This window comes from Netta rufina (assembly GCF_964035555.1).
Source record: "Netta rufina genome assembly, chromosome: 4".
In the NCBI taxonomy this organism is placed as follows: domain Eukaryota; kingdom Metazoa; phylum Chordata; class Aves; order Anseriformes; family Anatidae; genus Netta; species Netta rufina.
Genome location: NC_140127.1, coordinates 45139883 through 45160489, shown reverse-complemented (window position 1 = coordinate 45160489; position 20607 = coordinate 45139883). Strand labels below are relative to the sequence as shown.

At 43.7% G+C, this 20607-nt stretch overlaps 1 protein-coding gene across 3 annotated transcripts in view; it reads left to right on the top strand.

The window, feature by feature from the left end:
- The window catches only part of LIN54 (lin-54 DREAM MuvB core complex component), a 34594-nt gene that overhangs the window by 8071 nt on the left and 5916 nt on the right, over window positions 1–20607 (top strand). Inside the window, exons 2-9 of one of the 3 annotated variants that reach the window (XM_084285697.1) lie at window positions 4154–4881; window positions 10109–10229; window positions 12861–13006; window positions 14571–14726; window positions 17106–17322; window positions 18062–18135; window positions 18290–18487; window positions 19515–19606. In XM_084285697.1, coding sequence (XP_084141823.1) covers window positions 4189–4881; window positions 10109–10229; window positions 12861–13006; window positions 14571–14726; window positions 17106–17322; window positions 18062–18135; window positions 18290–18487; window positions 19515–19606 — 1697 coding nt within the window. In that variant the 5' untranslated portion in view covers window positions 4154–4188. The remainder of the gene's footprint in view (window positions 1–4153; window positions 4882–10108; window positions 10230–12860; window positions 13007–14570; window positions 14727–17105; window positions 17323–18061; window positions 18136–18289; window positions 18488–19514; window positions 19607–20607) is intronic. The other 2 variants (XM_084285698.1, XM_084285699.1) reach the window with 2 other exon arrangements.

The following is a 20607-nucleotide window of genomic DNA, read 5'->3' as shown; positions in this document are numbered from 1 at the left end:
CTGTGCAGAACAGTTTCTGTTCCTCGGTGTGATTTTTGGCTTGCTGGTCTTTATCTGTCCCTGTCACTCTTTTTATACATCAGCGACCACAGCGTGGAAAGCTGACTTCCACAGCTGAAGTGCAAGGTGCTTGTTGTCTGCCTCCTTGCCACGTGCTGGAAGTTGAGGAAGGGGAGTGGGAGCAGGTGGAGAAATGGCTTCTGCATTTTTCCCACTGAGGGGAACTTGGAAGCTGCCACAAAAAAAGAAATCCAACCAGTCAATGCTGAGTAATTTTGCATTGCTTAATCTCTAGGTATTAAGGCAAAAAAAAATACATTCAGCTCGGAACCTCGAGATTGCTGCTATTGAAAAGTGTGCATGAGCAAAAGCTGAACAGCTGAGAAGCGTTTAAGCACCTCGATTTTAATTGCATGTGGCTGGAAGTATCTCACGTTTCCCAAGTGAATAACTTAAAAATTGTGAACCGTAATCATCCAGGATTCATTCTGTATTTCCACTGCTTCCTCCTGCTCTTGCCTCTGTTCCATTAAGTGAATGTAGAAATAGATTAAGTTATTTCTTTTAACTCTTACTAGATCAGCATACTAGGAATATGCTGATTTTGATATTGCAACTTTATACAAATATTGCAAGAGTTTGGAGTTGTAAAATCCTGAAATATGAGGTGCAGCCTGCAGACAGTTCCCCCATTGCACCTCTATTTGGCAGAGAAGCCTTGGTGTTGCCTCATTCCCTTGCAGAGGCCAAGCACTCAAAATGTTACCCCTTTGGTATCAGCCAGCCCTCAATAGGAAGGTAACAATCGTTTGTGAACTTTGCAGACCTTTGGAAAAGCTGTGGTGGAGCCAAGGGGATGCAGAGACACTTGTATCTCTGCCACTGCAAGGATTCAGAGCAGTTTGTTTTCTGGTTCAGGACCTTCTGCTCGTGGTGAGTGATGCACAAGGTAGTTTTCCAGCAGCTAGTTGTGCAGGTGGCACACATCCCCATGCCATTTGTCCCTCAGATGCTTGTACCAGCAGTAACCTTGTCAGGGTAGGACTTCACTCCGGTGTTTCATCGTTCCTCCTCTTGGAAGGCTCTTGCTGTCCATAGCTCAAGAATCCGAAGGTATTTGCCCTTGCTGGCTCCAAACAGCTCTGCTCCGCCTTCAGGTGCCCGCTGTGCCTGGCAGGGCTGCTTGCTTGCCATTTGGTTCGCTTCGTGGGGCAGCAGGTCTGGAGACCCCAGAGCCGTCCCTGCCACCAGGGGCTGTGTCGGACGTGATGCCTTCATGAAGCTTTTGGGTTAGGGCTTCACTTTCCCCTTCCAGGCGGCTGCTTGTGCTCAGGGCATTACTGCAGCTGCACCCTGGACACCCTGGTCTGTCAGCCTTCCTGTCAGAGCATGTATTTTTCCCCTGGACAGTTCTCACAGTGCAGAGCCCTCACTGCTGGCTGTGCAGACTGGGAGCTCAACTGTTCTTACCCAGCTGGTGCCTTCGTGCTGACTGCTTTCCACACAGTTTTCCTCTGCCCGTTGTTTTGATATGTTTTTTTCCTGTTTAACATGATAGATCTGCATGTTTTCACAACAAAGGTGTAATAATAGCACTCAATACTTAACACGGTTACTTTCCTGAAGATTTCGTGTTGGCATACTGACAAAGAAAAGGAGAAAAGAGATCAAAGTTCACAGGTAGCTGTCAGAACCCTTATCTCCATTCTGCATTTTGCTGATGTCATCACGTTGATCCTCCGACTTAGAAATCTTTTAACCTTCGTGAAGCTATATTGATAGGAACGTGGTGATCTTTTTTTAATAAGACTTTTTAGAAACAAATACAGCATTCAGGAGTATTGGAGCATGAGGTCGGGCAACAGCAAGGTTCAAGTTGTTCTGCGTTTTCTTTCCTGTGAATATCAGGTGTGACCTCCTAACTGCTTTCTGCTCTCTCAGTAGAAGGTGACAGAAAGCAATTTGATGAAGTGATTGCTGCCAAACCTTGCTGGTGATGCACTTCAGTCCCTAATTTTTCTCTGTTTATTTACTTTTCTATTTTTGGTGCATATTTAGCTAATTTTATGTCCTGAGCAGTGCTGGGGTAGAGTCTTCTATTAAAGCAATCTTCTTGCCATAACTTTCTAGGAGAGCTTTTAATTTGTTGCATGACCATTGTCCTGAAATGATCTGTTTGTGAAACTGACCATACAGTCCTGGGGGAGTTCTTCAATCCCATGGTGTGCTTACCCACTTCTTTGGTGTAGGTTTTCTTTCGGTTGTCAGCTACAAACATCTAAAAGCTTACAGATGCGTCCTTCTTGGAGGTCTGGGTAAAGCTCTGGCAAGGCCAAGTGACTCCAGGTGTAGTTGGTGAAGCCAAAGAAACTTCGAAATCTGGTTAAAATAGCGGTGTATTTTCTCTGTGCTCGCTCGAAGGTCTCAGATCCGTTAGAATGTTAAGAGTTTGGTGACCTTTTATTATTGGAAAACATTTTAGTAGAGGAACTGAAAAAATGGAAACAGTATGTTTGCTATAAAAACATTTGCAAAAGTAAACAGCTGAGTGGTTGAGAAATCCTGGGTAAATACCTAAAAATATGATGTGCTTGGATGTTGAAGTGGCTTTTGATGACAGCAGCAGGTAGGACAAGACTTTCATCATTTCATTTCGTGCATCTAGTTCAGTTCTATCCAATAAACAAAGAAATCAAACAAGTGAGGTACGTTTGTGTTTTCTTTTTCTTGCTGTTTTTGATGACATGAGCCTAAATACAGTAATGAAAGCCATCTGTAAAGCGGTAAGACCTCATACCTCAAGAATCTTGCAGTGTTGATGGCTGTATACTGTTATTCCAACCACATGTAATGTTTCTTTTCTTTTAACTTACAGGTTTTAATGCCTGACTTGAAGCAATGTATGTCTTTTCCCTCTGCATTTTGATATGCGGGAGGTTAGAACTCAGAGTTCTGTTTAAAATCCTGACTCTGTTGCATTTTTCATTTCATTTTTTTCAAAGAGAGAGAGGTATTTAGCAACCGTCTACTGGTTTGTAGCATAACCAAATGGTAAGAATAAAGAATATAAATAAGTTCCTTTTGCACTGTATAACTGTTTAGATACATATAAGCAGTGTGTTCTGCTTATGCTGCTGAAGTATACTAAGAATGGCCTTTCTTCTAGGGAATAGCACTTAGAAATGCAACTTAAAGCAGTATTGTTTGAAATAATTTAAGGGTGTGTGGAGTACATATATCCGTGCTGTGTACTCACCCATGCAGCGCCTGAGTGTGCTGAGGGGTCAGCAAATGGAGGAAAAGCTTTGAGGTGCTGCATGCAGCCTCTGGCAAGGATGCAGTTTGTGGCAATAGTGGGTGCAGCTGCTCCCAGCACCGTCCTTAAGGTTTCTCAAGTGGGAACTGACTGGGGCTCCGAAACTAACTGTGGATTTGCTATCTGAGATGGTCCTTTCAGTAACCCATGCAAAAAAATCCTGTTAGCATTCAGACAGGGTAGTGATTGTTTGGCTTTTAGGAAGCACTTTGAGTTGGGGCTCTTGCAAGTAGAAAAAGAAAAATTGAGTTGCATTTCTCCGTGCCAGCAGAGAGGAATGGACGTTCACCGTGGAAGGGCAGGGCTTTAGCTTGCTACTGCGGCTGGTTTCTGGGGTAAATACAGCCCCTTACCAGGCAGCTGTTTGTTTGCCTGACAGTTCTGAAATGAGGATTTAGACAAGGATGAACCCCATTACTTCAGCTCTGGGAATCGAGTCGCTGATACCTTGCTAGTAGATGTTGACGTGTGTGACAAAAGTCATCACTGTCTATTGGATTTGCAAAGCTTTTTACCTCCTGCTTTATATCTCAGTAAGCTTAAATCTCTGAACAACATACTGTATCTTGGGGGGAATGCTTTCTCTAGGCATACAAAATTGCCAAGAGTGGACTGGTAATCACCAGGAAGTTGACACCTTTATTTCACTTTAATGGATCATGTTGAAGAGCTTTGGTGTAAATTCTTGTTGTAACTAAATCCAGCTAAATGGGTTAGTTGTTAAGAATTTCTGCTACTACATTTTCTTTTTTTGGTGACGTCATTCATAAAGCTTTGCAAAATGTCTGTGTTCTGGAAACCACTCACTTCTCTTTGTTTTTTCTCCTATTATTGCAGTACCTGCTCTAGTCACCACTGCCAAAACTGCCACAATGGAGGTGGTTTCAGCAGAAGTGAACAGCTTGCTCCCTGAGGAAATAATGGACACCGGGATAACGCTGGTGGAAGATGACAGCATTGAGGCGGTTATTGTGTCATCACCGATGGGAGATTCTATTCCAATGGAAACAGAACTGGAAGAAATAGTGAACATAAGTTCCACCGGTGACTCTTCGACTACGACTACAGCCCCGGTCACCGCAGAAGCGGTTACTGCGCCCAGTAATCACTCAGGCGATGCGGCGGTGAACACCGCGACTGCCAAAACTGAGGGAAACTCGATAGTAAAGCCTGCCTTTCAAAGTGGCCTCCATAAACTCGGTGCTCAGACCCCGGTCACGATCTCAGCCAATCAGATATTTTTGAACAAGGCTGCCGACCTCAAAATAGGCAATCAGAGTATTAAACCAGACGGGCAAAAGCTCATCGTAACAACTTTGGGCAAGTCTGGCCAACCCATTGTTTTAGCGTTACCCCATAGCCAGCTCCCGCAGGCGCAGAAGGCTGCATCCCAAGGCCAAGCCGGAGACTCGAAGGTACAAGGCCAGCAGATCAAAGTTGTTATCGGAGGCCGGTCAGAAGTGAAACCTGTTGTTGGTGTCTCAGCTTTGACGCAAGGAAGTCAGCTGATAAATACTGCCGCCCAGCCTTCTGTTTTGCAGACCCAGCAATTAAAAACAGTACAGGTAAAGTGAGTTATGCTGATGAAACCTCTGTAAAACAATTCTGTTGGTGCAACTGTTGTCTGCTTCCTTCGCTGACTGCCACGCGGTTGCTTTCAGCCTTCGCATTCATTCCTTGTATAAAAGTACAGTGCTGCTCTTAGCCTGCTTTTTCATCTGTGTAGGCATTTACAGTCTTAATGTCTTCTACCTCTAGCTACTGTCTAGGAATTTAGGGTTTGCCTCAGAGAAAGTGAGCTATCAAAATTCATTGAAGAGAGTTTTCCCATTGTTTTCATTTGATAAAAATAAATTCTACATGCTTTCAGAAGACTGAATTGAACTCTTTATGCCTGGCATTTCTTTATTCAGAATGTGCACGGCTTTCCTCTTGTATGATCAAGTAGCTTCTGCCTCTTACATTGAGCTTGTTATAAATAAAGTCTCCAAAGAACCGTACAGTATTTGAGAAGTGACAGAAAGGTACATCTCATCTGCCTCAAATCTGCTTAAGCTTATCAATAGATATTGATCAACTAGGCAGAATTGTAAGCTGGATGTCTCTTAAGTGCTGTTTCCCAACTCAGGCATGGATCTGGAGGTAACTAAAAACAGAATCTGATGGGATCTGAAAAGGTGTTGTAAAACTCAAGTTATTAAGGAAAGGGCCTGATTTTCATCTCATGTGTGGCAGAACTAAATGTGAACAACTTCTTTCTAGATGACGGTGAAGAAAAACTAGAACTCAGTGCACGTTATGGTGGAAAATGATAATTGAAATTAGTGAAATGAGAAAGGAAACTGAAAGTACACGAATGAAAACAAATTTCCCGCACTTGAAATTCTTCAAGTAACTTTTCGTGTTACTTTTAAGCATGCCATGAGCACTGCTAAGTTCCCCCGCTAGCATTTCATGGTAAGCACACATAAGCAACCGTCCAGGTAGTTTGGTTTAAATCAGCAGATGATCCCTGCACCGGTATCTGCTTTCCCCTCCTTCGTTGCTGTGTCGTATCTCCAGACAAAACTGTTTAATAGTTATGACCATTTTCAAGATGTCTATGCACTCTGTGTGTGGCTCCTGTTTTTGTGCCTTCTGATGTTAATGATACAATTGTCATTACAGTTTTCAAAAAAGTGATATCACCACAGGGATCGATCACCAGTAGGATCGTTTCCTACTGGCTTCAGTTACTGCCAACTAGCACATAAATGAAAGAGTACGATATTAAGAAAATAACTGCGATGAGCTTTTGCTTCCATGAGGTTACCTGTGCCATCCGTGACCGAGAAACTGACTCAGTGATTGATATCTGTTTGTCGTGAGGAATTCTACAGGCTCCTTAATATAACCCATTGTAAATGGGCTTGCATCCCTTTGTTAATCCATTTAATTGCAGTTGGGTTGAATTTGTTTGTTATGGTCTTTCTACTAAATCTTTGCTTCCTTTTGCAAAATGGAATGAATTGTTAATGCCTGATATTCCTTTTTTTTTTTTCCCCCTGTAAGGAGATGAGGAAGTAGAAATGAAAAGCAAGAAGGCAGAGTTCAGTTTGTTAAAAGTGACCGATACTGCAGGAAAGACAACTACACGTGCAACTCCTAGACAGTACATCTCCCTGCAGGAAATTACTTAATTATCAAAAGGATATAGGAGGCTAGGTGAGAGATTCATGGTCTTACTCTATCATAGATGACAAGGGAGGTAACCCACGCTTAGAAAATGATGTCATGCATTAACCCCATGATCCTGAGGAGCCTCTCAGCCTTTCAGTGCCTTCTTGGCACCTCCTGAGTGGAAAAGGAAGCAGTGAATGCTTCCCTGCTTGCCAAGGGTCTCGTGTAACTTAACTCATGTGAAGCGGTTTCGGATGCAAGGCAGCGTAGCAGCTTGACTTTGTGCTGAAAAAACGAATTGATAGAAGGTGATGCCTGGGTGGCTATCAGCTCTGTACAGTTCTCCTTACATTATCAATGTTGTAGGGGCTTTGCAGGTCAAAAATAAAATCCTTTTGTCTTACTGGAATCTAATTGTGACGCTTGAGATCTCAGCACTTGAGAAAAGGCAGAATTGATAGAGTTCTGCAAAATGTGCCTTGGAATCCTCCGCTCCCTCTCTGACTGTGATGTTAGAGGTATGAAGCTATGGGGTGTAAAACAGCGGGACCTCGGGCTTCTTCTGGAGCAAGAGGTTTATTGCTCTCCCTTCTGTAGACCTTGTGTAGATCTGGACGGTTTGTCGTGATATAGTAGAAACCACTGCCCTGCATGTGTGGACGAATCCATTTGGCCAGCACATAATTCCAGCCTGGGACTCTGCTTGCATGCAGGCTGAAAAAGCACAATGTGCTGGCATGCTACCTGGCGCTTGGGTGAGAAGCAGAGGCCCAGACCCATCGCCACTGCTGCGGCTGAGCTGCTCCAACCTGAACTTGTCTGGATGTGGTAGCCAGCTCCACATTTAGGTGGTTACATTCGCGTGTCTGTAGCTACTGTGACAAGACAACTGCCACACCGTCAGTGTGGCTTTGTCTCACTGTGGGAAAATAACCTCACACACTCCCTAAGCCCACAGCAAATCTCTGCGTCTGACTCAGGGCCCTTATTATCTTCTCTCAAGTAGGCTGTTGTCTTCTATTTCCAGACTCTGTGAGGTTTTTTCCTATTATGCCAAGTAAAAATTAGATAGGGTGTGGCTGCATGGAGGAGCTCCCATGAGGTCATCTAGGGAGTGGGTTTATGCTATGTTAGCTCCTTTGTGCTAAGTGGCTGTGGCTGTTCCTAGCCCGCAGTAAATTCAAGGTATGCGGGTGCCTTTTTCTGTCATAATACCACATTGCTTGACAGTCGAAGGCAGGCTGGTCATGGAAGCACACTTGTTCATCTTGTTTAGTGGGAAGAGCTTAGGGAGACACCCTTGAAATAAAGATGCTTGCACGTTAAGCTTTTCCTTTCTGCAGGGGGAAGAAGGCTGCTGTGTGCTTCTTAAACTAATAATTTTCTTAGGGAAGAGCTCTTTGCTCTATGAAGTACTTCTGCACTCTAATTCGAAGTAACTTTCCGAGAGCGTGCTTAGCTTACATAGGCAAAAAGGAGCAATGGTCACCTCCTTGTGATCAGCACAGGCAGTGACAGAGGGCTGCAGAGAAGTTGCTCTTGCTGAAGCGTCGGGAGGACGTTCTGTCAGAGGACATTTCCTCTGGTGTCTCCAGTCTCTACTGAAATGGGTAATGAGCTTCCCACCTTAGCCTGGGAGGCTCTGGCAGACACTGGGGCTATCGATGCTTCAGAAAGGCTCACTGCCAAGAGGCAGCCAGTGGGGCATGTGGGTTTTTCGCCACATTTCTGAAAGCCTGAGGGAGTTCCGTCATTTCTTAGAAAATGTAGAGCTGCTGCTTCCCAGTCCATCAGTTTCCCCAAAAAAAAAATCTGAGGAGGGTATCGCAAGTTGAGCCCCCTAGAAGCAGGGCTGCTCGTGTTGACCAGCTCTTGTTCTGGGATTTTTACTTTTCCCTGAGATACTCGCTGGTAACAGTTGGCTGGTGTTTTACAAGTGTTTATGTGAGTAATTTAAGCATGGATAATGACTGTTCGTGAGAAACAACTGCTGCTGTTTGCGTGCTCACTGTTCCTGCTAGGTGTTGGCCATGTTCTGGGCCAGACTTTGCCCTTGCTTCGGAGACTAGAAGCGTCAGCAGGTAAATTGTGGTGATAACTTACAGCAGGATTAGGATGAATTTCAACAGCATGGCAATCTCCAATCTGGCGCTGCCCAGGGTCAGAGCTGCCTGGGGGCCCCTGGCCTCAGCTGGGTACAACTCGGGCACGCGGCGTGGGGTTTGCTGGCGGTGCGAGGCCAGGAGCTGTGGTGCCACCCTGGGGCTTCCCAGCTGTGCTGCCAGCAGGCTGCGGGCAGCCCAAGCGGCCTCACGCGCCCTCTCCGCGGGCAGCCCGCTGGATTTGTTGCATGCTGTCGACCACTTGCAATGCTTCGGCACCGCGCTCCTGTAAAGGAGGTGTTTGCAGACAGCAAACACTATAAATAGGGGTTTTGTGTAGGAAACCACAACATCCAGCCTACTTGATTGCTTCATTTAAGCAATTGCATCCTTCTCAGGCTGTTGAAAGTAGCTGTCATCTCTGTATTTGTCTCCATGTGTAAGGTTTCTCTGCTTGTTTGAGTAAAAGCAACAGATGTGCAATCTCAATGTGGCTCCCCACGTTGGTGCCATCTCATGCCTCTGTGACCTTGCTGCAGGTGGTGGCCGGTGCCTGTGGGATGCACACAGGCACATGGGGCACAGGAGAGGTAGGATGGGGCTCATCTGCGGGCCTGAGTACAGTATTACTTACGGGAGAAGATCCTAATGCTTGCCCTCATCTGCTGGCAGCCTCGAGAGTTGGTGGTTTGAAGCAGTCTTTGAAAGAAGTCTAGGCTGAATTTTGCACACCTGCATGCTAGGGTATAGAAACGGTTGGGATAAATGCATCTGGTAGCTGCCCCTTCAGCGTGGAGAAGGGAGGAAGAAGTTCTGATTGTCCTCGTTACCAAACCCTGCTGAAAAAGCCTGTACGTTGGTGCAGTCCGTCTCATTGAACTGCACGTACCTGTCCCTGGTCCAGCTGCACTGCAGAGGGGAGATGTCACAGAAGGGACACACAGCCCTACTCTTGGGCCTGCATGTACTGATTTGCTTTTGGCTAGCCCATGTCCTAGAATTTCAGGGGCTGATGATCCACGTTCCCTTTTCCCTTTTGCAGGGTAGGAGTGTGCTGCTGTGTCAGAACAGCTGAGGAAATGTTTCCAAGCAGTGAAGAAACATTTCAGAGCTGTAGTGGTCTCATTTAAGTGACTCAAGGAGCAAGTTATGTCCTGGGTGGCTGAAAAAGTAACTTTTTTATAAGCTTGAAATTTTGAGACTTGGCTTTTAACTTGAATATTTTTTTACATAGGCAGGCCACAATATTTTCAGGACAATAATAAGGTGCCTTGAAAATGAGGTGTGTTTGTTCAGGGATACCTTATGAGATAGCTGTGAGGGGTTTGGCTGTCCTGCTTTGCAGGCTGGCTCTCTCAAGAGGCATAGATGATAACCCAGTTCTCTCCAACATGAGAAATGGAGGTAAAGTGTGAGATGATGAATTATTCTGTCTGTGAATATTGCACTCTATCTTGTATGATGTCATTAACATGATGATTTAGATCTAAAACACTCAAGTTATTTGAGAATTTTTTTATCCGTCTTTCAGATTGCGAAGAAGACCCGAACCCCAACTTCTGGCCCAGTGATCACCAAGCTGATCTTTGCAAAACCAATCAATAGCAAAGCCGTTACAGGGCAGACCACTCAAGTGTCACCAGTCATTGCAGGTTGTACTTACTTGACTTGTTTTGCTTTATGATTTTTTAAGGTTATTCAAAGAGATGGCAATTGTAGGGTTTTTTTCCTGTGTTGATTTTTATTATAGTTTCTGTTCTAACACCTCAAGCAATTGGGGGAAAAATCAGCAAAGATTTTGATGTAGGTAGAAGCAGATAAATGTATCACAGAATCATCTAGGTTGGAAGAGACCTCCAAGATCACAGAGTCCAACCTCTGACCCAACAAGTCCTCCAATAATCCGTATCCCTAAGCTCTACATCTAAACGTCTTTTAAAGACCTCCAGGGACGGTGACTCCACCACTTCCCTGGGCAGCCTGTTCCAATGCCTCACAACCCTTTCAGTAAAGAAGCTCTTCCTAAGATCCAGCCTAAGCCGCCCCTGGCACAACTTTAGCCCATTCCCCCTCGTCCTGTCACCAGGCACGTGGGAGAACAGGCCAACCCCCACCTCGCTACAGCCTCCCTTGAGATACCTATAAAGAGCGATAAGGTCTCCCCTGAGCCTCCTTTTCTCCAGGCTGAACAAGCCCAGCTCCCCCAGCCGCTCCTCGTAGGACTTGTTCTCCAGGCCCCTCACCAGCTTCATCGCCCTTCTCTGGACTCGCTCGAGCACCTCCATGTCCTTCTTGTAATGAGGGGCCCAGTAGTGGTCAGTAACCTTACACTTTGCTGGTTTAGGTGACTTAGACTTGAATCATTTGATTTTTGGTGGGGTTGTATGCAGGTAACATTTAAGGCACGCAAATTATTTCCAAAGGACACACATAGAAAGCCAGTCACCTTCAGAGCTGTTTCTAGACTGCCCCCCCCTCCGAGCAGACCTAAAATATTTTCCACATATGAATGTGTTAAGTCCTTACGGAACCAGGACTTGTGCTACTTGTAAAAAGTCACACATATGCATCTGAACTAAGGTTTTTTTGTGTTTCAAAAACCCAACAAGCCACTTCAACCTTTTCATTTGGCAGTACGTGAAAACTGACAAACAGTTAAAGAACCAGAACAGAAATAGTTTTTGCAAGTTTTTATTGTTCCATTAGATTTCTAAAGCTTGCTGTCTCCAGAGAGAAAAGAAACATGCAGGTCACAACAGATCTGCATCGTACTGACTAGCAAATGTGTTATTAAAGAAATAAGCTTCCAGCTTTTCAATCAATAAGCTGGAGGACAGCAAGTACTTTTCCCTGAGCTGGTGAGGTGAAGATGCTTCTCTAAGTGAAATCTTCCTAAACATCTTCCCTTCCCCTCACAACCCCAAACAGCCAGTACAGCTTACCAGCTGAGAGGTTGGTATCACTTTAGGGAAGGTGTAGCACACATGCGTTCTGTTTAGATTTTGTGTGTGTGTTTTTCCTCAATATGATAGACACCTTTAATTGCCTGGGCATTTCTGAAAACCAAGGTGCAAGTTGTAATTTTGCAAGGATTGTCAATATAAGCAGCCAGATTCTGTTTAGGAAGCTGATGCCAAGCAGTGCAGAGGGGATGCAGTGAGAAAGGGAAAGCTATCACCAGGAAAAAAAACAAAACTAGAAGCACTGAATACCGAAGATGGTAAAATTCCCACAGATAGTGACATTTTCAGGTTGCATGTGGTTTTAGCAACCAAGTGTGCTGTTATTTAGGCTGCACAGAAGTGAGGGTTATCTCAGAGCACGTAGATTTCAGAGGAGGGCAGCTTTCTACGCGGATGACGCTTGATCATGTTAGTTGCAGCTGACCCAATTTTCATGTCACCAGTTGGCTTTGGATGGCAAAGTGACACTGCTTTTTCTTATATTTTGATATATATAATATGAGAGAATTGCTGAGAGAGGCTGTGACAGAAACACACATCTGAGCCGAAGTGCAGCAGAGGAAGGCTCAGTGGTCAAACACTCTTTGGAAAGCAGCTTAAAAGTCTGAAAAAAAAAAATCTATTTTCTGCTCTTGCAGAGTTTGCAATATTCATGAGGCTGATTTTGTGATTCAGAGCTGCTGTTTTTGATGTTTAAGCTTCTTTGCTATTGCAAAAGCAGATGGTATAGGGAGTTGCACCTCCATGCGTATTTTCACAGGAGTATCGTGTATTGTGTTAGGCAGTGAAAAAGCCAACCACCAGCACAAATGGAATGAAAAAAAGTCACAGTTGGATGTAGAGAGACACCAAGCGCCTTTTTGGTGGTCGCTGTCATAGAGCTAGTTTCTGCTGGCAGAGTGTTAAAGGGAAGTGCCCCTCCACCCCTTCCCAATTCACAGTTTTTCTGTACGCTGGCAGTAGCCCAGGGACTTGGTAGCACGCTGCCAGCTGGCTGAGTGCTTGCGTGCAGCGCAGGTGTACTGGAGGGATGCGTGCCTGGGGACGCTGTGCTGGCTTTCGAGAATTACCAGCTGGATGCCTCAGAAAACTCAAAGTAAACATCAGTTTTGTTAAGCCTGAGAAAACTGTTCCTTCATTTGTAGTAATGCGGATTGTTTTTGCTTTCTTTCTGAATTAAGTTAAAGAATTCCACTGTCCTTCCTGGTAGGTAAGGTACCCTCAGAAGCAAGGATCAACAGCGTGCTAACCAGGGAAAACTTGAGCTTTACAAGTTCCAAAAGGGGATGCTGAAGCTGACCGTGTCTTTGTTGATTATAGGCAGGGTTCTTTCGCAATCTGCTCCAGGAACACCACCAAAGACAATAACGATCTCTGAGACTGGAGTTATTGGATCCTCTTTGAGTACAACAACACAACAGACACCGAATAAAATAGCTATCTCACCACTCAAATCCCCCAATAAGGTAAGGACCCCACTGTGGCTGCAGCCCTCCCGTCCCTGCTGCAAAGTGATCTGAATGGAGCTCTGTGTTTGAGTCTTGGCTACGAGCTGTCTGTGATCCTGCCGCTCCAGAGCCTCCGTTGCGTGGCACTACGCTCTGCGTTAATGGCCCACGCTGGGTTTTTCAACCGCCTCCTTTAATGTGGTTTTAAGTAAATAGGCAGTACTGCGTTAATTTCCCATTCCTGTCACTTCTCGCCATTCCCTCAGCATCCGTTCCCAGAGCAGCTGTTCTCCCCTAGCCAAGTGCTCAAATAATCCCTTTTTTTGTCTTTAAATGCGTTCATAAAAATTCAACAGGCTGTTTAAGAGGAGACCTTGGTTATGTTAATAGGTTAACATTTACTAACTGTCGCCTGGTGCTGCATAGATAATTTAGTCTTCTCTAATCTTGTCTGACAGAAATGAGATTGGAAATGATCCTTGAGAGAACTGGAGATTGGCACAGGCAGGCAATTGATAGGAAGATAACTCATGTGATACAGACAAGCATCATGGCGAGGCTGAGATTTTAGACCTGATTAAAATTGCCTTGAGAATAGGAATATTACTGGAGAAAGGATGATTGTCGGGGGGGAACCAAGACGTATAATGCATGCAAACTAAGTAGCAGGTATAAAAACTAGCACAAGAATTAAGATTTTCTTATTTTGGGTGTGCTTTTAGCTACAGAGAGTTAGACAAACAGATTTGTGTTTCAGAAATATTGCTGGGAAAAGCATTGCAGGGAAGCTGTTAAGTCAATCTTATAATAAAAATTAACAGATGAGTGGGAGTGAGAAGACTTCGTGCTACCTCTTGAGTTTACTGTAGATAAATAATTCTAAGTATCTTTTAAAAACAAATGGTTTCAAAAGCTGGGTTTCTTTTTGTTAAAACTTGAAGTAGGAATTTTAAAAACGAGTTGAAAACTGACCTTGGAAGGGTTGTGGGTGTTTAGAACAGAGTATTGAAATGATGCGCTCTGCAGAAATTTCTGGTCAGAAAACTGGATCATTACAGGAGTCAGAAAGGAAAAAGTATCAGAAAGAAAAAATAAAAAAAAAAAAAAACGAAATAAAAAAGTTGAAAAATACTTATAAAGCTCTTATGTTTTGGCTGAATTAATAGTATAAAGTGAGATTGTTTTTCCTTTCCACTACCCTCCTCTAAAGCTTCCATTTGTCATGAAACAGTCATGGTGCTGATTAGAAAGGTGTTACCCAGAAATCTATCCTGACAATGCTCAGGCTGAGTGTGCAGAGTTTGGGGATGGGGGTGAAAGGAAAAGAGAAGCAGTGCTAGCTTTCTGCATGGGACTTTCAGTGCTGGAAACCAGCAATGCCTTGAAGTTTCTAACATATCTCCGTGCTGTGCTTGCACAGTCAGGCCGTGTGAGTTGTGACTGAATACAGCGCCCTTGTTCACAGGAAGAACTTGAGCTACTGTGGGAGAACTGTACCTCTCTCACGAGGAGGGGGACGTGTATGTACAGGGTCTTGCATGCTGCTCAGAGATTTAAACTGCTTCTTTGTTTTGCCAAGCAGCTAACAGTGGTGTCAGTGGCCTCCCAGCCTCCCAACTCCCCCCAGAAGACGGTGGGCGTCCCACTGAATGTAGCGTTAGGACAGCAGATCCTCACAGTGCAGCAGTCAGCACCCTCCTCCCCTGGGAAGGCCATAGTCAACCACACAACCGCGCAGGTACAGACTGACTTTCCTTTAATTTCTAGCGTGTCTGCGTCTCATCTCATGCTCATGAGAATCTAGGGTGCTAAGCTGCAAACTGGCAGTCCCAAGGTGTTCTTGTAGCAGCATTTGCTGAAGAGTTGGCAGAAGCATTGCTCGGAGGAGCAGGTGCTCCTCCCATCGAGGGCTGCCAACTATTGGCAGCACTCTCAAGGGCATGCACGCTTAGAAAGCAGGTGCCCATGCTGGAGAAGCCCCACTTGGGGCATGTTCTTGTCTCTGTGTATTAAATCTCCCCAGTCATCTGAGAGGCACCCTGTGCCAGTAGGAAGAATTCCTGAAGTGGTTGGTTCTTTTCCACCAACGAACACTGTATTCCACTGACTAGGGCCGCTTCCTGGGTGTTTCTGAGGCTTGCAACAATGGAGTTCATATTCTTGTGGTAAATGTCTGCATAACCAAGATGCTGTGGTCTGAGACCTACGGAATTTAAGTCAATAGTTCCATCTGTCTCATTTCTAGAAAAAAATTAAGGTTCTCCCTATGAGGTTGGATAAGTTGCCTTGCATTAATGGAAGATGAGACAGAATTGAGCAGCCTATCAAACTACAGTTCTTATTTTATCCCTCCTTTTTTGTCTTAGGGGAATCTTTTTCTATCTGAATCTCTGTATTCCTGTTTTGGTAAATACACGGGAATGTGTATGAGTGTAAATGAGCAAAGTGGACATAGCTCAGGTAGTGGACACAGTAGCATGTGCTGCAAAAGACCAGAGGCTCAGAGATTTTACTAGTCTTGTCTTAGCATGGCATGTGATAATGGGACTGGTGATAAGGAGACATAGGCACCAGCATGATTTGATATTTCGGAGTACAGCTGGCAAGATTGTTTAAAATGTATTTTAAAATATGAAATCATTCTAATGCAAGCACTCAAAGTGACAGAACTGAGATTCCTGGGTGGTAGGCATCTTGAGATCTGATCGAAAGCTATCTGAAACAACACAAGGGTTTCCCTTGTCATCACAGGGCTCAAGAAGATACCCTTTGAAGAGCTGTCACTTAAATTTTACAATTTTCCCGGTTGTCTTTGGACAGCAGTCAGAAATGTATGTTCTAGAGGGAGCTTTGCCCAAGCTGGTTTCCCTGTGAGTGTGGCTGTGAGTGTGCTTGCAAACAGTGCTTGTTTCCAATGGGTCTGAGTTCCTGAGGTTTCAATATATTTATTTAGGGAAAAAAAAAAAAAAAAAAAAAAGGTTATCCCAGGGAAATACTTACATAAGAGTGAGCTTGTATTTCCAGTCAAGTTATGTGTGAAATGAGATCTCAGTCTTGTAGGTGCTCAAAGCTAGGAAGGTAGGAAAATGTTATATCAAGTCATATTGTCGTATCAATTAAATTTAACGTTAGATCTTAGTTCAAATGTACATGGTAGATTTAATATCAGTTTTAAGAGATTCTGAGAATAAGAAGCTGAACTCCAAACAAAGTCGGATAAAAGGAGAAAGAAGAGGAAGGAACTCACATTTGAGGTCATCAGAAAGAATGGTAAAATGGCTGCTAACAAGCCCACACAGTCATGAATGTTTATAAGAATAATAGACATAGACTTGTTATCAGTGTGTTGTTTGAGAGGAATTGCAAAGCTGAAGTACTGTGAATGTGAGATGTACTGCTACCCTGGCTGTGCAGCAGCACAGGTCTGCCAAAATCCACTTCTTTCTCCTTTTGGCATTTATTATTTAGTAAATCTGTTTTGCTGCCGTTCATTGTTCTTGCTTCTCTCATTTCACAGCCTGCCCACTTTGTCATCTCTTCAGCAATCAGTTTGTGGATTCTGTTCCGTTTGCACCTCGAGGGCTGCACAGTGACTTGTGTGTGTTCATCATAAGCTGTGTCCAACAGGACGTATCTGTACACACAGATTAATTGTGCTGCAGTCCAGCACAAACAGTTCTGCAAGGAGTTCTTACTGCGTGTTTTTATTAATAGAAATATTTTTAGTTTTGTCCTCTTCTTGAGTTTGAATATGAAGTGAGCAATGTTCTCCTTAGTCAGCTGAAGTCTAATTTGGCATACACTGTATCTTGGGAAGCAGACTGAGTCATCCTACTCTTTCAAATATTAGTTTACTTGGGAGTTTGCTATAAAGAATTGAAAACAGAACAGAGTTTGCTTTGCACCAAGCTTTGGCTGGCATTGTATCTGTTTGCGTCTCTTTTTTTTTTTTTTTTTTTTTTTTACTCTGGCAAGCAAAATATGGGGATAACTGACTGACTTCTCATGGATGCTAATGGATCAAAGAGTTCCTCACTAACGCATGGAGGAACAGACGTGCTGCTGTTCTTTCTGCCTTTGTAAAAGTAACTTTATGCTCTCTGTATTGGCTTAATAGGCTGTGAAATCAGCAGTGCAGACCATTACTGTAGGAGGAGTGGGTACATCTCAATTTAAGACAATTATTCCCTTGGCAACTGCACCCAATGTTCAGCAGATTCAGGTACCTGGAAGCAAGTTCCACTACGTCAGACTCGTTACTGCCACGACAGCCAATAGTTCAACCCAGTCGGCCAGTCAAAATCCCAGTACAAATACACAGCCTCTCCAACAGGGTAAGTGCTGGTGCTGATGTGGTGTCTGAACTAAGTTTTTAATCCTTTGTTTGGTTTTTAAGGATTTAAATAGTTACGTAATAGAAATTTTCAAGACTGCCAGATGTATCCGAGTTTGTGGTAGGTTTTGAAAGGTTTTGAGTTCTCCTGCTACCTCAGGTTTGTATGTGGAAATGCTCCCCTGTGTCAAATGGTTTCATCGTTGGGCCTGAATCCCTGCAGCATTTTCTGTTGCTTTCACCTAGCTTACCAGCATGGGGGTGACTTGTGGCAAGTGCCAGTTTCTCGGTGTGAGAAGTAGGAAGCCATGAAAGCCCACGTACATCTTGGCAAAACTACTGCAATGTTAAGATCCTTCAACATAAAATGCATTAAAAGTGCCAAATGTTTCTGATGGTTCCTGTCCATGCTTTCTGGAGCTGTGATGGAATCAACGATCTGAAACCAAGCTGTAGTATTTTAGTGTCCTCTTGGCAAAAGGAAACTGAGTGTCCAGGGGGGCTGTGCACCCAAACTGATTTTTAAACCACAGCTGCTAAGCATATGCCCGCACTCTTGTGCGCATAACTGTTCATGTAGGTGGTATTTTGGCATAAGTGTTGCCTGCTATGAGTTTGGTCAGTTATTCTCAGCGTAGTTGTAGTATTCAGTGTCCTTGGATTCTCTGCATATGGAAGTCTTGACTCAGCTCTGCTGAGTGAATAACGTGTGTTAATGTAATGTCATGTCTTCGTTGCAGCAAAGCCAGTGGTGGTGAATGCCACCCCAGTGCGGATGTCTGTTCCCATAGTGCCGGCCCAGACTGTGAAACAGGTAAGCTGAATGTAAAAGGCATATTACTGGCTTGTCAGCTGGATGAAAAAGTCCAATTTCAGCACCATCATGAAATGTTCTATTTATAGAAGTGCATTCTGAACAACAAAAAAAAAAAGTTGGGGCAAGATTTCATCAAGACTTTTCTTTCCAGGTGGTGCCCAAACCAATCAACCCAACTTCCCAGATCGTCACTACCAGTCAGCCCCAACAAAGACTTATTATGCCAGCCACTCCACTGCCACAGATACAGCCCAACCTCACCAACCTTCCCCCAGGCACTGTCCTGGCACCAGCACCTGGTACAGGAAACGTCGGCTATGCAGTCCTTCCAGCTCAGTATGTCACACAGGTACAGTCTTAACCCAGAGATAAGTAGGAAAGTAGTGCTGTTATGGAACATCTTGCCTTCCAGTTAGAAGTCCTTGCTGCCCAGCCAAGGGGTTAGGGGTTAGTTGTACGCTTTGTCAAAATCTATCCAATGCTGAGAATGAAAAGGAGAATAACTGAAACCCCCTGCTGAAAGCTGACTAGCCAGTCTGTTCAGACAAGAATTCAGTCAGCCTGTGGCATCACCAGTACCAACCTTTTTTTTTGTATCCCTTTTGGTTTTGTTAAAGCTGCTATTTGTCCCTAAAAACAGTTGTATTGCACTTCGGTGCATTTGCCCAAATGTTCTCTTAAAGTGAAGAATACCATTTTTTGGAAAACTACTCAGACATTTGGTGTTCTAGACACAACCTGTCTCCTTCAGGCTGTGCACCGCAGGTCCACATCTTAAGTGCCAGTCTGTCTTCAAAACCTATCATAGCAGGAGAAAAGAGCTGTGTGTAGGTAGACAAAAAAAAAAAAAAAAGGTAGCCCAAAACAGTGTCACCTAGCAAGTTCTTAGGGGTGATTCCTTAATATGATAAACAGTGTGTGGGTCCAGATACAAAGAAAAGTCGGGATGTAAATAATTTTGTTTTAGTTAAGTAATAAGGGGCTTGTAGGTGAAAGGGGCTACTCAAGTCATTTGTGCAGAAAGTGATCCTGATCTGTTGGCAGTCAGGGATGCTTAAGAAAACAAGAGTGAGATTCCTATTTTCAGGAGCTGGAACTGTTTGTGGTCTGAACATTTGTTTGTAGTCTGCATTATCCATATGTCTGCAGACACTGTGTTAAAGAACAAAAATATCATCTGAAATACTGGGGTTTTGCTAAATATGAAGACTTGAGCTTGCTGCCTGGTCCATGTTCTGCAAATTTCTAAATCTGTGCTTGCAAGCATATTATTTTTTATAACAGTAGCTGGAAAGCTAATTAAAATACTTAGTACAAGTCCTCTTGAGCATGCTTTAATTTATTTCATGTTACACATTACCTTTTTGTTTTGTTAGTTACAGCAGTCGTCATATGTATCTATAGCAAGCAACACTGGCTTCACAGGGACATCTAGTATTCAGTCTCAAGCACGGCTACCATTTAATGGGTGAGTATTTTGCAAAGGGTGTTGGAGAAAGAAATAAAATAAAAGACAGCAAACCTGCATTATAGGCTGATGAATTTACAAACTTTTTTTCGGTACTATTATAAATAAAGGCGGGGACTTAAATGTTGGATTTTGTGGGATTTCTAAGGACATCAAGTATACTGTGTTGAGGGTAATAATTCTGACTTAAGGACATGCATCTTAACTAGTAATTGAACTACCCTCCTGATCAAAGCTATTGCAGCCCCCTCCACCATCTTTGGGTTTGTTTTCTGTTCCTATGGCAGAAAGTTGACCTGAAAATTTGTTGATGTTTGTGCTTAATTTTGCATCAGAGCCTGGGAGCTACAGGCTTGAGCTATTTTTCCACGTTGCTGGAAGGAGGTACTGGTCAATACAGGAGCAAGATGCTTAGCACAAACAAATCCAACCAAACCTCAAAATGCATCTCAAGCCCAAAATGGTTCATAATAGGAGGCTTTGGTTTTGTTTGTTTGTTTGTTTTTTTCAATATTGTATTTTCACTTGAAAGATGAAAATAACAGCTAACGTGAGATATTTTCCCTGCATTGACCCAGCCAGCTTTCAGCTGTTCTGCGTTGTCCTTTTGCGTTATTATTTGTTGGAAATTGTGTATGCCAAGGTGCTTTTTGTTGCTGCAACCTAAACTGTGATGCAAACTAATCCTTAATCCAGATGCAGCTATCCAAATGAATGGGTTTGATTTAATCTCCCTGGTATTATGTGCAGAAATTGCTGGATAGGGATGGAATGAATCTCATCAAAAGCGATTAGTGACACAAAATCCTAGTTTTTAAGAGCAGTTAAAGCCTGTGTTTGATATAAAACTCATCTTTGAGCTGAATGCCATGTTTTGGCTTGCTTGCCCACTGTTCTAGGTGTAGTCAATTTTGTTGTTGTTTTTCAAAGTTAAAGGCACGATCTTAATCTATGAACCTTTTTTGGACCTAGTCCCCTTGCATGATGACAGGTGCTGGGGA